The sequence below is a fragment of the Cavia porcellus genome, unplaced genomic scaffold (assembly GCF_034190915.1).
Source record: "Cavia porcellus strain 051 isolate PalLab524CR breed Dunkin Hartley unplaced genomic scaffold, mCavPor4.1 scaffold_1, whole genome shotgun sequence".
NCBI classification, from domain to species: Eukaryota; Metazoa; Chordata; class Mammalia; order Rodentia; family Caviidae; genus Cavia; species Cavia porcellus.
This window is the reverse complement of record NW_026947484.1, coordinates 174,575,422-174,592,454: the sequence shown is the minus strand read 5'-3', so window position 1 is coordinate 174,592,454 and position 17,033 is coordinate 174,575,422. Positions and strand designations below refer to the sequence as shown.

Sequence of the window (17,033 nt, the reverse complement as noted above, 5' to 3'; positions counted from 1 at the left end):
ACTTTTTGTTGGATCTAATCTTCATAGTCCCTATGAATTGTTTTTCATCCATCATTGTGCAATATCAGGAAAATAAGAGATAATTTGAGCTTTAGACTAAACCTATTAGAAATAACACTAGTGCTAAGACTCAGAATAGCCACCAGAATTTAGCTTTCTTGCTAATTTCCTAGCTTCTGTCCATAAATTTAAGTTTATTTTACTTGAGATTGTAGCGTGTAGATTTTAGCCATCAAGCTTTGCAATGGACAAGTCCTTCTTGGGACAGGCATAGGGGAAACTCCTGTTTTGATAATCCTCAGAGGTAAACTGTGAAAGAATTATACTTTGAATACAAGGAAGTCTTGAAGGCTATTTGTATAAATACTGCACCACACTTACTAAATAAAGAAATGGAGGAAGCAAAACAAAATGTAAAGGTTTCCCGGTTGGCAGAGTAGCAGGTGCCATTTCACCTGTCAGTATTCAGGTCAGCAGAAACAAGTTGACATATTGCCAACTTGAGGTACCTAAATGAAGAGAAGATAAATGTTCCCAAGAAACTGAATAGTGTAAAGTCTCCCTGAGAAAGTCTTTTTTTGTTTTATATGTATTAAGTTCCATACATATTTGTGCTAGAAATTTTTTAATAATCCCTAAGCCATTTCTCATTTCCTTAAAGATCCAAGAGATGTTCTGTGTTACAAGAAGGAGCTCCTATGAACGTTAATAAGTCATTTTATGACTTTAGGAGTTAGGATAGGGCCAGAGATATAGCTCAGTGGTATAGCACCTACCTAGCTAGCACGAGGTCCTGAGTTCAATTCCCAGGACCAAAAGAGAGAGAGACAGAGACAGAGACAGAATAGGCAAAAAGGAACTTGCAACTGGTCTTTGCTAAAATCCTGTGTAGGAGAAATGCTAATGGAATGCTAGTATGTTGATTAATGTCTTCTATCACAAGGTTTGATTATTGAATTTCTCCTACTTGAGATCTTTTATGCCCTATTATCCCACATAATGATAATAGCTACCATTTTTTTAGATACTTCACTAGATGTTTTATATGAATTACCTCATTCAGTACTCCCAGTAGCCCCTTCTCCAAGGTCACTGGGCTGGAAACCAGCTCCAGAAAGGCTAAGTAACTTTCTAAAGGCAAAGTACTTCCAAATTCTTTGAAAGACATTTTCCTGTTGTAAAGTTCCATCACTCCATTATCTGATGCACAGGTGACTGGCTAGTGTGAATCCATCTTGAATTCTGTTAAAGAAAACTAGTTTATTTGAATTGACAAAAAATATAAATAAAGTATAGTATTTCTAGTCTTTTCACTTAGTTTTAGTCTAAACCTTTATCATAATTTTAAAGTTTAGAATCCTAAGGGATTTTGTCTGTTTTTCAGTTCTCTCTCTGAGATTTTGCTAAATTTCCACCTATCAATCATCATTATCATTATTTTTTTGAGAGGGAAGGCTGCTGGGGATTGAATACAGAGTGTTCTCACTAAGTTTGGTTGTGAGCTGTGTGCGTGTGTGAGTGTGTGTGTGTGTGTGTGTGTGTGAGAGAGAGAGAGAGAGAGAGAGAGATTGGTTCCCTGAATTGTTAAATTGCCAGTGTTGGCCTTGAATTGTGATCTTCCTGCCTCAGCCTCTCTTCGCTGGGATTAAAGACATATATCACTACACTTGGCACATTAATTTCAATTAATTGTAATTGCTTTGCAGTCAAGAACCTTGACTCCATAAAAATACAGTCCAGCTGCTCTGTGGATCTTGAATGCAATTCTTAGATGGCAATAGTGGAGCTAAATTAGAGAAAACAGTTCTTAGAAAGCAAGTAAAGTTGGCTGTGAAATCTAGAGAAACTTGAATGAACCAAAGATGGAACACTACAGCTCATGATTACCATGAAATTAAACCATTCTCTTCAAATTACAGATTGAGAGAGCAGACAATATTTCTGTGTCCTGATTTTGATTTATTCTAGGAAGCTATGCTTAAATCATCTTAGATTAAAACTATACAAGGAAAGAGATGAAAACTTACAATGTAAATTTACTTCCTGTAAATAAGATTTTTATCCTAGAGAGACTAGGTTAGATGTGTTTGATTATTTTAAAAAGGTGATTGTAGGGCCTAGTGTGGTGGCGCACTCCTGTAATCCCAGAACTCAGGAGGCTAAGGCAGAAGATCATTGCAAGTTTGAGATCCACCTGTGCTACAAAGTGAGCTCAAGGCCAGCTTGAACTGTAAAACAAGATCCTATCTCAAAGAGACAAAAAAAAGTGGGTTATGCAAAAATACACATGACACATTACTGAAGTGTTAAGTAAACAGATAAATATAATCAATTTTGTTATGCTTTAATAATTTCTAAATTTCTCACCTTTAGGCTTGACATATTACCTCAAAAACCTCCCTAAAATAAAGCTTTTTTTTTCCTCCTTCAGTAACTGCAGATTGAACTCAAGGCCTTGTACATGCTAAGCAAAAGCTATACCATAGAGCTGCCAATCAGCCCAAAATAAGGCATTTAGTGAGTATTTTAGTGAGCATTGGGACTTACCAGGATTTGTTTCAATACACTTGTATGTTAATTTCCACCAGATTTATGCTTTTGTATTCAGATACCATTGGGTAAGCCTTGCATAAGATTCCATTACAAAATTCTGTTGTCCACTGGCAAGGAAAGCAAATCAGTTCTATTCTTGCTGTATTTCTTAGTATATTTGAATGTGAAATGTGTCCTGCACAGATGACACTTCAGAACAGGTACATAGGGACTGGAGATGTAGTTCAGTAGTAGAATGCTTGCCTAGCAGGTTTCGAGGGCCTGAATACTACCCCTAGTACTATGAAAAATAAAACAATTGCATACTTTAAAATGTTTTCTGAAGATTTGAACATACGAATTCCTGGGTCACTGACATATCTCAAGAAATTTGACAATACATCTCCATTGAACTGATTTTTCTAGTACATATTGAGGGGCCTGCACCAAAAGGACCTGTGTGTCTTCAAAAAGAAAAAATGGGAGTGAGTATGATAGTGCACGCTGGTAACACCAGAACTGTAATACCAGGACTTTGGACCTTGAGGCAGGAGGATTGATGAGAATTTTAAGCTAGCCTGGCTCCCTTGTGATACTCTAACTAAAAAAACAAACACATTATTAATAAGAAGAACATTGTAAATGTTCGCCGAAGAAATCAAGGGTACAACTCTTAGGTAGTTTGTAGTGCTATGTTCTTGCTTTTTTAAACTGTCCTTTACTTGTCATATACTCCAAAATAAAAAATGTTGCTATCAGTTTCCCCTTCTAGTTTTTAAGCTTGAATATCCTTGAGGAAATAGTATATACAGTTCTGTGTATCTCTTTCTGTCTGTTACAACAAAAGGCATTCGCAAATAAATATTCTCCGTGTCTTCATGGCAAGAATTCATGTTGATAATGTGGAACAAAATTACACTTTATGATTCTCTAATACTGTCGTTATTTTCTAGGCTCTTATTGGAAGAGAACAAAATTTGTTATTCTAATTTTCTTTATGAGATGTGTTATCAGTTGTTCTGGCTAGCAAAAATCTTTTTTTATTTGTTTGCTTGTTTCAAAATCATAATCATATCATCACTCTACCAGTGATCTCTCTACCAGTGATCTCCACCAGTGATCCCATCCCACTGTGATTTCCTCTGAAAATTGCTGCCCATTTACTGATTGTCCCCATCATTGACACTTTGTGCTTACTATATTTTGTGTGTCCTGTTATATAGTGTTTACTATAAAACCTGCTAAATCTCTCTTTGTACTTCTAATCTAGTCCTTTTAGGACAGTAGTATTAATACCAGATTATCAAGCTTTATAATTATAAAATAACATAGTACCTGACATGAAAATTATTCAGATTCAAAGTGCAACTTTATCTTTCACTGTAAATCAACCCTTTTTCTTAAGCCTATTGTCATAAAATTGTGGAATAGGAATTAAAGTGGAAGAAATAAATGACTATTTGTGTTAGAGTTGGATACATGGCTCCATGAATATATAAATTTCCTATATAAAGTATATATACATCTGTACTAAGATATACTTCTGTACATCTTACTAATGTCATATCACTGTTTATTCCTTTATAGCACTAATGACGGCATGAAATTATTGTTTACTTCTTTCTTTCTCTCCCTATCAGAACTTTATCTTATTCACTATTAAATTATGAGCATTTTGCTCATAATTTAGCCCATATTAGGAGCTTGAAAAACATGTAGTGATTAAATAATGAGATACATACTCAGGCTCATGGACATGAATATCTACTTGGAATTTTAAAGCTATTCTTTTTTTTCCACAAATGGAAGTTGATTGACACATCAAGAGATCGCCCTAACACTTTTCTCTCCACACCACTCTGGACTTTCCAGTCCCCTACCCAACTCCAGCTATAGGAATTACTTGGTACAGATTTATGTACTAAGCTGACTTTTTCAGTATTGATGTAGTAGGAAAGATACAATGCCGATTATGCAGTGTGTAGACTTAATTTAATATAGAATATTCAATTTTAACTTTGTTTTTAAAGTTCTTCTCTAATGTGAGATGGAAAGTGTATCTGAAGTCTGAGCATATTGCTTGCCTAGGGCAACAGTAGACCTTTCTTCAAATTTAAATTTGCTGAAGATTGGTTGTCCTGTAAGTGAAATCTAATCAGAGTAAACACAGCCCATCCAAATTAGTTAAATTATCTGAAATACTGGCTTTTTATCTGCTATTTGAGCTTAGAAGGGCTTGGAACAATTAAATTTAATGGTATCTATTTGTGTATTGCCACAAATTGTTTCCTGCAACCCCTAAAAGGCTACTTTTCTCCTTATCTCATATTTAAATTTGAACAATATATTAAATTTAGGTGGGGGATTTAGCTCAGTGGCTTAAGCCCCTGCCTGGTAGGTAGGAGATTGTGAGTTCAACCCCCAGTACAAAAAAAAAAAAAAAAAAAAAATGTGTGAAGGTAAATTCATTTTAGTTTTTGAAATAGGGTCTCACTGTGTAGTTCAGAGTGGTCTTGAACTCTCTAGCCCAGGCTGGCCTGAAACTCATGATGATACTCCTGCGTCAGTCTCCCAGGTGCTAGGATTATAGGCCTGCGCCACCAACACCCACCTAAATATGTCTCTTAAAAGAATAATTCTGTAAGAATTGCAGTGTAAAAAAAGGTTTGGTTAAAAAAAAAATAAAAAAGAAAGAAAGATTAGGTGTCTGAAGACCTAAGTATAAATCCTTTGTACTATAGTCTCAAATGTGATCTTGAAAAATAATTATAGGACAGCATTCATTCATCAGATGAAATTCTGTGTAAGTATTTGAAATTGCATGTAAACCAAAAAACAAAACTTTTCTATCCTTAAACTATGTGTGTATATATATATATATATATTTTTTTTTTTTTTTTTTTTAAATTTCGGTGGTACTAGGCTCTAGACTCTTCAGTGCTCTCAACTTTCCTGGAAAAATGGATCATTCCCACCATAAGGGAAAAAACTATATGGACAACAGCAGCAGCACTATGCCACCATCTCACCATCACCCAACTTCACCTTCACACTCTCATGGTGAAGGAGATGGCAGCATGAAGATGATGGTGAGTGCTATGGGAGAGGACGCAAGTTCTTTCCCAACCACTTGGGTTTTAGAAATAAAGGACTTTTAGTACTAGGAGGTATCTATAAAGGTCAGTTTACTTATGAGGAAAAACTAAAGCAGACTCTGAAATACCCTAAGTCAACTGATTTGCCTAAATACATGTGGCAAATTAGAGACACAGTAGAACCAAGGTATCTAGAATTCTTTCTTCTCCAATCCCTTCTTTTGATTTTGTTTTATTTTTATTTTGTTTTGTTTTTTGGTACTGGGAATTGAACACACAACCTCGTACTCGCCAGGCAGGCGCTTATATTGGCCCTATTTTTTTTTTTTTTTTTTTTTTGTCTTTTTGAGACAGGATCTCACTGTGCAGTTCAGGCTGGCCTTAGGCTACTTTGTAGCCCAGGCTGATCTCCAACTCCCAATGATCTGCCTGCCTCAGCCTCCCGAGTGCTGGGATTACAGGTGTGCGCCACCACATCCGGCTAAGTTCTAGTCTTTATATTTTGTGTAGAAAAGAGAAAAAGAAGCACAGGACAGTTCTATTGTTCAGTGCTTTGATACTAATAAATTGATACCAATATTTTCTTGAATAGCTATTCTTATCCAGACCTTTATCTTAAATATTTACTTTACTAGACTCCTTTGACTAAAATTCTTATTTACTGTCTTCAGTCATCTCTAATTAACTTATTTTGGTTTTCTGGCAGCCTATGACCTTCTACTTTGGCTTTAAAGATGTGGAACTATTGTTTTCCGGTTTGGTGATCAATACAGCTGGAGGTAAGTAAACTATCAGATGTGTTTGAAGGTGATACTCACAGGAGAGATGGTGCTAAAGTATTTGGATCCCCAGCACCTCTTTTTGACTTAATATCTGAATCAGTCTGGTCATGTTGTATAACTCTGATGCTTCTTGTTTCCTAACTAGAACCTGGAAGATGTAATAGTTTTGTCTTTCAATATATCTCCTTTAATTAACATGTGCATGTTTTGAAACCATTAAAAATACTACAGATCCTAGATAAAAATCTTCTGCAGTTTGTGTCCTTTCCCAGGGTTTCCTTATTGGATAAGTTATTGGTACTGCACTGTCTGCTACAGACATGTTTAAATTCCACAAAATAACCCTACATTAAAAACTACTCATCTAATATAATCCTCCTTGTCTTAGCTACTTTTCTCATTGTTAGGCAAAATACGTGACAATCAGCTACAGGAGGAAAGGTTTGTTTTTTTGTTTTGTTTTGTTTTGCTTTTGTCTTTTTCAGTACCAGGGATCGAACTCACGACTGCCTGCTTACAAGGCAGGCGCTTATGCCGCTGAGCTAAATCCCCAGCCCCAGAAAGGTTTATTTTAGTACACAGTTTGTACAAGTTCCATTCCAAAGTCAGCTGGCTCTAAGGCAGGGTGGCATGGCAGAAGGGAATTACAAAGGAGAAACGGTACGTGGCAAGCAGAAGGCATCAAAGCAGTGAAGAAACAGCAAAGTAACAAAGTAGGATGTGACAACAATAGCCCACCTGCTGTCCCTTAAATTCTATCCAGGCTACCCACCCTAAGGGTGGGTAGCACTCACACTTAGCGTGGGCCCTCCCATTATCTACTCCCAGAACTGTGCTAAACCAATCGGTGGACTAATTTAGCAATCACATTCCAGTATCACCTATTCTAGATCCAGCCACTTCTGAAAAGCCCCACCTATTATCCTGTGAGGTTTTGGAGACACCTAGACACAAACCATAACACTCCTGTTTTACAGATACATTAAGCTCAAATCTTAACATGAATTGCTCTAAATCCTAAAGTTAATATATTAGAGCTAAGACAAGCGCCCAGGCCTTCTTGAGCTGCCTAGACCAGAGCTGTTTCTAGTGTACCAAATGATGGTTCATATCTTTCCTGATCCTTAATCATTCTTAATTTTGGTGTAGCTGAGCATCCATCTCTTCAGTATGCTTTAAATTCAGATTTCTAGAGCCCAGCAGTCAGTTGGTACCAGCCTTTGGTACCAGACTTACCTTGGTTTTGTTTTGTTTTGTTTTGTTTTGTTTTTGTTTTCTTATATTTTTAAATTATTTTAATTGTATTAATAATAGAAGTCATAATTAATGAAGAAAATATAAAAAGCACTCTTCTATTAAAAAATAAAATTAAATTTCATAACAAAACAATTTAGAGCCAGGCATGATGGTGTACTCCTATAATCCCAGCATTTGTGAAGCAAAGGAGGAGGATCATTATGAATTCGAGGCCAGCCTGGGCTACAAAGTGAGTACAAGACAAGCCTGAACTGCATAGTGAGACCCTGTCTCAAAAAGAGAAAAAAATTAGAAATAACAATAATTATTACATTATGTATCATGATCTTAAAAGGATGGACAAAATGTCACTCAGAGTACAATTTATAGACTGAAAAGAATCTCTTCTTAAGAGGAACCAAACAAAAGGACAAAACTTCTTTTCAATGAACAGAGAAATTAGTAGTATGAAGAAACAAACTAGCATTTATTTTAAAATACTTTGGAAACAATGGAATTAGTAATTTGGGGAATTATTTGGACTTCACCCTATTTCCTATTTAGCTATCTTTTCTTATATGTAGATATCTATCTACCCCTATATATGTATATATATATCTATATATCTAGAGAGAGAGAGAAATTCTCATATTAGAGAAACTGTGCAATATTTAAGCTTGCGTATCTGGCCTTTTTTACTTAATATTATGTTTTCAAATTGCATTCATTTACCTGAATGCCTGAAGTTTATCTTTCTCTATGACAGAGTAGTACTCCATTGTGTATAAATATATTTTCTTTTATCCATTCATGTTGATGGACATATATCTGTTTCAAAAATCTAGCTGTTATAAATTTTGCTATTAACATAGGTATGTATCTCTGTAACATGATGACTTTTAACTTTTTGAGAAGATACCTAGGAGGGGGATAGCTGGGTCAAATGGGATTTCTAGTTTTGGTTTTATGAGGAATCCCCACACTGGTTTCCATAGTGGTTGTACTTACTTTCCCAACTACAATGTAAAAAGAGTTCCTTTTTGCCCCAATCCTTGCTAGCATTTGTTACTGATTTTTTGATGATAGCCATTCTTTTACAGTTAAGATGGTATCTCAATGTAGTTTCCATTTGCATTTCTGTAAAGACTAGCAGTGATGAATATTTTTTATTAATTGGCCATTTGTACAGTTGCCCTTTTTGATTGAATCTTTTTTTGGAGGGAGTCTAATTTTTTTGAGTAATTTACATATTCTAGATTTTAGTCCTCTATCTGAGCTAGCAAAACTTTTTAACCATTATATAGGTTGTCTGTTGGTTATTTCCTTTGCTGCACAAAAGTTTTTTGATTTGATATGATTCCATTTGTTGATTCTTGGCATTATTTCTGGTGCCACCGGGATTCTGTTCAGAAAAACTGGCCTATCCCTGTGTCTTCAAGAGTTTTACCTATTTTATCTTCTAGTAAATTGTTTCTGTATTACCATTTAAATCTTTGATCCATTTTGGTTTTACTTTGCCACAAGGTGAGATATATGAGTCTAGACTCCATCTTCTGCATGAGAGTATCCAGTTTTCCTAGCACCATTTATTAAAGACACTATCTTTCTTCTAGTGTTTATCTTTGGCCTTTTTCTCAAAGATCAACACTGAATGGGATTGTTTCTGCTTCCTCTGTTCGGTTCCATTGATCTACATGCCTTTTTGTGTCAGTATTATGCTATTTTAATCATTATATATTATAGTCACATTCGTAGTATAACTTCAAATCTGGGATTGTGATGCCTCCTGCTTTGCTTTTGTCATTCAGGTTTGCTTTTGCTATTCTGGGTCTCTTCTGGTTTCATGTAAATTTTAGGATTGTTTTCTCTAGTTCTGAGAGACATATTCAAGAGTATTTTGACTAACATTGCATTAAATCTATATAACAGTTTGGCTGTATAGCCATTTTGATTATATTAGTTCTGCTTTTCCAGGAATAGGAGGCATCTTTCCATTTTCTGATGTCCTCTTGATCTCCTTTTCCAAAGTACAGTAGTTTTTGGTATAGTGGTCTTTTACTTCCTTAGGTTAATTCCTAAGTAATTAATTTTTCTTGGCACTATTATGAACAGTACTGTTTTCCTAATTTTCTCAGTGAGTTATTAGTGTAGAAGAATGCTATTGATTTGTGTTTATTTTGTACCCTATCACACAGCTGAATCTGTTTATTAATTTTAGGAGAATTTTGATGAAATTTTTTGGGGTCTTGTAAATTCGAGAATCATCATCTACAAATGGTACTTTTACTTTGTCCCTTCCTGTATATATCCCTTTTCTTTCTTTTTCTTGCCTGACTGCTGAATCTAATGTTTTGAGGACTGTGTTGAATAGGAGTGGTAATAGTGATATCCTTGTTTTTTGTGTGATATTAGATGGAAAACTTTCAGTTTTTGCCTATCTCATGTGATGTTGGCAGTATCTTGGTCTTAAATGGCTTTTATCAGATTGACATAATATCCTTTTATCATGGATGGATGTTACATTTCATCAAAGGCTTTTTCTGTTTCTACTGAGATGATCATGTGATTTTTGTCCTTCTTTTGTGTGTTGAAATATATCTATCAGTTTGCATATCTACCATCTTTCTTTTTTTTTTTAATTTTATTTAAGGAGAAAAAGAAAACAAAAAACAGAGAAAGGGTACAAGTTATACGGATTTACAGAAAAAAATAAACAGTAGGAAATCACTAGTTAATGGATTACATATTGTCATCTTAGAAATAATTGTTCAAGTTACAAAATTAAAGCTTATAAAGTGGACACTCCAACAGTGAGACTGCAAACAGTTCTGTTCAATGATCCAACAAAACTCAGTAATATCATTATCTATCTTATACACTTAAATATACATGCAGTTATATCGTTTAGAGCACTTTCTTTTCCTATCTTTTGTACAATGACAATTACACATTTTGGATTTTGTTGCTCCCACAGTTCTTATTACTTTTTTGGAAGAGAGTAGAACCAAATGTGACATAACAGAACAGAGTCAGTCAAATCAAAAGGGTGGACATAATAGATAATAAAAGCATAATACAAGGTGATGAACAATGGTTACCATAATGCCTCCCACTATCTCTAATAGAATTTCCTATATCATCAGTTATAATAAAATTGAACAAAACAGTAAAGAACAAAACCAAAACGTTGGAGACATTATAGGTCTTCAAAAGTAGATTATAGTCAACCAGAATGGGTGTCATAATGAATCCCACTATCTTCACAGCTGTTGCCTAAACTTTTGAACCTGGTACTATCAAGCAAAACAGAATAGAGGAACATCAGTCAAAACAAGATGGTGAGAGCAATACAGGGCTTTAAATCAAGATAATGGAAAGTCAAAGTGGGTTACTATAATATATCCTGCTATTTTTTTATTTATTTTTCCCTTAATTAAAAGGATAAAAATAAAAAAGTAAATAATAAAATGGAGATTGAGATAAAAGAGGGCATAACAGCAAAACAGCGCAGATCAAAACATAACCATTTAAGCAAAATAGTGTTTCACCAAAAGATAATCCCGACATAAAAGTAGTTACCATATTGTCTCTTTCCTTGAAATCTTTGAGTATAACTTCGTATACTATAGCATCAAATATATCAAATCAATATAAAACCATTTAAGAGAATGACAGTATTACAGGGTATTTAGAATCAACTAACAGAAAATGAACAATGGTTTCTGTATAATCTCCTTGTCTATAAAAGTTTTTGCTTGTACTATCATATATAATAAAATCCAATAAGATACAACCTGTTTAGACCAATGGAGACAGAAGAACAAAAGCTTGATGAGACTTCAAAACAAGATGATACTAAATCAGTATTACCTATTAAGACATCATTTTCTCCAAAATAGCTGTTCCTATCATCCAATCTTCTCTGCCTCATTTCTGTTGAGCTCTTTTTCTGTCATTAGTTGTCAGTTTGTCTTCTTCATTTTGTTTTCTGTTCCATTTATTATGGCCTCTCTGCCACTATTTCTGGATTCTTCATATTTTTCTTTTTTAGAATATCCTACAGTATTCTCTGTAGAGTTGAATTGGTGGTTGCATATTCCCCTAGTTCCTCTTTATCCTGGAAGCACCTTGTTTTTCCATCAATTTCCAGGGATAGTTGTGCAGGATATATCAATCTTGGCTGGAGATTATTATCTTTCAAAGCTTGAATTATTTCCCCCCACGCTCTTCGTGATTTGATGGTGTGTGCCGAGAAGTCTGCTGTAATTCTGATGGGTGTTCCCTTGTAAGTGATTTGTTTCTTGTCTCTGACGGCTTTTAATATTCTGTTCTTGTATTGGATTTCTGGAAGTTTAATTATTATATGCCTGAGTGTTGCTCTGTTTGGGTTGTAGGTGGCTGGGGTCCTGTATGCTTCATACAACTGAGTATCTTTACCTTTTGCTAAATTAGGAAAATTCTCCTGGATTATTTCTGTGAGTAGCTTTTGTAGTTCATTTGTTTGTGTCCCTACTTCTTCTTTTATGTTCTTAATTCTTAAGTTATAGATCCTCTTATCATCTTCTAGTCTTTGTATTATTGCTGTTTGTTTCTTTGTTATTTTTAAGAAGTTTTTCATTTCATGCTCCCATATTACAAATCTGCCCTCCAGTTCAGATAATCTGTCCTTAGTTTCTTTCAAGCTGTTATGCCAGTTTTCGATAGAATTTTTAGTTTCCTGGTAATTTCTTTGAACCTGCTTCACGTATTCTATGCTTTCTCTATTTTCTCCATCAAACAATTCTCCCCTCTTTTTCTGTTCTTCCATTCCACCATCTGTTTTTTCTTCGGTGGTGCTTAGCATTTCTCTTAACTATTCTGCTTATGTCTAGCTTCAGGTCATTAATAGCTTCATTCCTGAGCTTGTCTTTGAGGCTCTGGAGATAGCGCTTTATATCTATTGGTGCTGTGTCTGCTATTGCCTCTTTCTCAGGATTAGGAGCCGAGGAGCCTTTCTTGTTGCTGCCTCTTCCCATATTCTTTGTTCCTTATATATGCAAGCGTATATAGGAGGCCCAGTTCCTTCTCTGTCGGCCACAGTCTGATTGAATTGCGCCGGCTACGTGTTCCCGCCCACCACAGCACACCAGGAAGTTGCAGACCAGGCAGCCTATGCAGGGCCCACCCCTCCCAGGTCACCTTCAGGAGTTGGGATCTGGGTTGTGCTAGCCTACTGGGTCTCAGCCAGCAGCATCACGTAGGCTAGGCACTGCTCACCAATCCTGCTTGAGAGGGGGATACGTGACTGAAGTCACTGCAGCGCCCTGTTCCCGCAAGTCTGCCCGGTCCCAGAATGTCCTCTGTTGGAGTCTCCTAGACCGTAGAAGAGTCCCAGTTTCTCTCACTCACTGCAGGTCGATACATGGCTGCCCACCCGTCCCGCTCTCATCTCCATTCACCGATTCCCGTTCTCAGAGCTTTCGTGCATCTCTCCCTGCTGAGCCGATGTAGACGCAGCGGCGGCAGCAGGAAACCCAAATCGCAGCTTCCTATGGCGCGGGCTCCAGCTTCCACACTGAGGCTTTTCTGTTCCTGTTATAGCACCAGGATTGCATTCCCAGTTGGTTTCTCTCAGCCCAATTTGTTCTTGGGTCAGCAGGGCATATCTCCTCTTGCTTAGGGCATATCCCCTCTTGCTTATGATTCCTTACTCCGCACCATTCCTGAATTCAAAGCTGGGTCTATCAGAGAGCCTCCGTAGCTGCTGCTATCTGTCCACCATGTTCTCCCAAGATCTCATATCTACCATCCTTGATCCCTGGAATAATGCCTACTCAGTCATGGTGTATGATCTATTTGATGATTTGTTGCATTGTTTGTCCATATCTTGTGGAGGATTTTTACATCTATATTCATTAGAGAGATTAGCCTATAAGTCTTCTTTTATTGAATCAGAGTAATGCTAGCTTTTAGGAATGATTTTCTCTCTCAATTTTATTAAAAAGTTTGAGGAGTACTGATGTAAATTTTACCTCAAGTTCTTGTAGAATTCAGAATTCAGTGGTGAATCCAGTAAGTCTTGGGCTCTTCTTTGTCAGTAGGATTTTTTTATTGTTGTTGTTACTTCTTCAGTTTCATTACCTATTATTGGATTATTCAGGATTTTTGAGTTTTCTTAGTTCAGTTTTGGTAATACATATGTATCTAGAAATCTCCATTTCTTCTGAGTTCTTCAGTTTTTTGGCATACAGGTTATTGAAATAGCTGCTGATAATTTTCTGGATTTCAGGGGTAACTGTTGTGATTTCATCTTTTTCACTCCTTTGATTTTTCCCCATCTTTGTGATGGATTCAAAACTGGTGTTCAACTTAAACATCAGCTGAACTGAATCAGCATGGTGCTGAGTGTAGATGGCCTACCTGAGGAAAGATGCCAGCATAAAAAAGGAGACCTAAAGAGGAAAAATAGCATTGTGAGTTCTCCTATGTATTGCTGTTGTTTGGAGCTGTTGGTTCTTTTGGAGCTGTTAGTTCTCCTGAAGGAGCTTGTCATGCTAGTTTCCCTGACATGAATTCAGCTGTTATCAATGGAAGAGATCGGGACCTTGTCACTGAGAGTGGCTGTGGTTCAGTTTGGGAGAGATCTTGTCCTTACTTTGAGCATCACTTCCCTGTCTCCAGAGAGGAAGATGTGTCCTATTCAGTCTCTAGAAGAAGCTTGTCATGGGCTGGGGATTTAGCTCAGTGGCGTAAGTGCCTATCTTGCAAGCGCATGGTTGTGAGTTCAATCCCTGGTACCAAGAAAAAAAAATTAAAAAAAAAAAGAAGCTTGTCACTCTGCCTTCTGGATATGAACTCATCTGTTATCATCTTCAGAGAAGCTCGGGACCTCATTGTCACTGAGCATGGCTGTGGTAGTTTTCAGGGGAGCCCTGGTTCTTATTTTGAGCATTGCTTCTTGGCTCCAGTATAGAAACCTCAGTCTATTAGCACAGATCCTTCTTCCCTCTGGCATATACTTTCTAGCTTCCATCGCTGACCTTTGGGCCTTTGCAGTGCAGACCCATGAAACAGTTGCATGAGTCATTGTTGTAGGCTCTAGGCCTCCAGTTATACACATGGTGGGGCATTATTATGAGCTCTAGGTCTTCAGCTGGACTCATATAGCACATTGCTGTGGGGATCCAGGCCCTTAGCTGAATTCTTTGGGTCACAGTGTGTGGACAGATTCCTGAATTTCTTGTATTTAACCCTTGGGTGACTATTAAAACATAATATTGTAAATTATGTGTCCTGTGTTGTCTTGTTCTCCCTGCAACCCCAATCTACAACAATCCTTTTCATTTCTAAATGCGTTGATTCTTGTCCTTCTTTCACCTTTTTGTAACAGGTATCAAACTCATGATCTCATGCTTGCTGGGCAGGCACTTATGCCACTGAGCTAAATCCTCGGCCCATTTTTTTTTTTTTTTTGACTGGCTAGGTATGTCTATTTTGCTTATTCTTTCAAAAATCAGCTCTTTGATTCACTGAGTCCATGTATTGTTGTTTTAGTTTCTATTTCACTAATTGCTGTTCTGATCTTTATTGTTTCCTTCCTGTCCACACTTTGAATTGGGATTGTTCTTGTTTTTCTAGACCTTGAGATACATCATTAGGTTATTTATTTGAACTTTTTCTGGTTTTCTGATGTGGGGATTCACACCTGTAAACTTCCCTCATAGCACTGTTTTCATTGGGTTCCGTAAGTTCTGGTATGTTAAATTATCATTTAATTCTGCCTTATTTCTTCCTTAATCTCTTTTATGAACCATTGATTATTCAAGTGTGTTGTTTAATTTCTATATGTTTGCATAGTTTCTGAGGTTTCTTTTCCTACTGATTTCTACTTGCATTGCACTGTGATCTGATGATATTGGTGATATGTATGGTAAAAGTTCTATTCTTCTGTATTTACTTAGATCTGCTTTAGTAGCTAATACGTGGTCTATTTTAGAGAAAGTACCTTGTGCTTCCAAAAAGAATATGTATTCTGTTATTGGATGGAACACTACAGATATTAAGTCCATTTGGTTAAAGGTCTGGTTCACTTTTGATATTTCTTTGATTTTTTTATTTAGTTGATCAATTTTGATAGTAGGTACTGAGGTCCCTCACTATAATTGTATTGATGTTTATCTGGTCATTTATGTCTGTGTTTGTTTTATGAAGTTGGGCACACTGTGGTTTGGTCCATTATATGTTTATAACTATTATCTCTTCCTTGTTGAATAATCTGTTCACCAATATGTAATGTTTTTCTCTCTTTTGATCAGCTTTGGATTAAAGTTCACTGTGTCTGAAAATAGGTGAAGTACTCCTGCTTGGTTTTGGAGTCCTGTTTAATAGAATATCTTTTTCTATTGCAGGCTTATCCTTGAACCACAAATTTCATTTGTTTTGGGGAAAGGGAGAATATTTAGGTCAGGTAATAATGTTAAATTAGTGTAATACCCTCGTTTCATTATCAACACTTCAAGATGAAGGGCTAGGCATCAAAATGTCTATTCAAGAAATGTAGTCAAGGTGAGCATGGTGGCACATGGCAGTAATCTCAGCACTCAGGAAGCTCAGTCAAGATCAAGAGTTAGAGGCCACACGCCCAGTGACCTCCAAGCAGCTAGCAGGGGCCTCCATTCAGTCCTGAAAGCTGAACATGGGCCAGTTGATTCCCAGCACACAGGCAAGTTTTAGAACATCGCTCCCAGCTGGTAAGATCTTGCCCAGCTTCCCAGATCACCAGAGGACGCATGGGAGGTCCCCATGGGCCTAACTGAGCCACACCCACCAACCTCCAAGTGGCTAACAGGGCATTGAATTCAGTCCTGGGAGCCAAACATGGGCGAGGTGTTTCCTAACACATAGGGGAAGCTTTGGAACTTGGCTCCCAGCCTGTAAGACCACACCCAGCATGCCAAATCACTGGAGGACACATAGGTGGTCCCCGCAGGCCTAAACTGGGCCATGGCCAGCGACCTCCAAATAGCTAGCTAGTAGTTGCCTGCAATCTGCCCTAGAAGCCAAAAGTGGGCCAGGTGATTCCCAGCACACGGGGAAATCTTTGGAACATCACTCCAAACCCAGAAGTATAGGAAAATAACAAAACAAAAATGCAATCTCAAACTTCTAACCCAACTCAAGCAAGCCTAAGAGACATGGGCATAGAAGAAAATGTAAGCCATACACCTGAAATTCCTGAAAAGATAACAGCTGAAGTAAAGAAACAACTCTAGGAAGGTATTAAAGAACTCAGATCAGAAATAATCTTCCAGCAGGGCATGGTGTGGCTCACACCTATAATCCCAGCACTAGGGAGGCTGAGGCAGGAGAATCATTTCAGAGTTTGAGACCAGCCTAGGCTACAAAGTGA

General features: G+C 36.9%; 1 protein-coding gene across 1 annotated transcript in view; it reads left to right on the top strand.

Annotated features, from left to right (window-relative positions):
- Slc31a1 (solute carrier family 31 member 1) overlaps positions 1–17,033 on the top strand; it is a 62,105-nt gene that overhangs the window by 25,915 nt on the left and 19,157 nt on the right. The window contains exons 2-3 of the mRNA XM_003463793.5: positions 5,455–5,621; positions 6,334–6,406. Of these exons, the coding sequence (XP_003463841.1) occupies positions 5,493–5,621; positions 6,334–6,406 (202 nt within the window). The 5' untranslated portion in view covers positions 5,455–5,492. The remainder of the gene's footprint in view (positions 1–5,454; positions 5,622–6,333; positions 6,407–17,033) is intronic.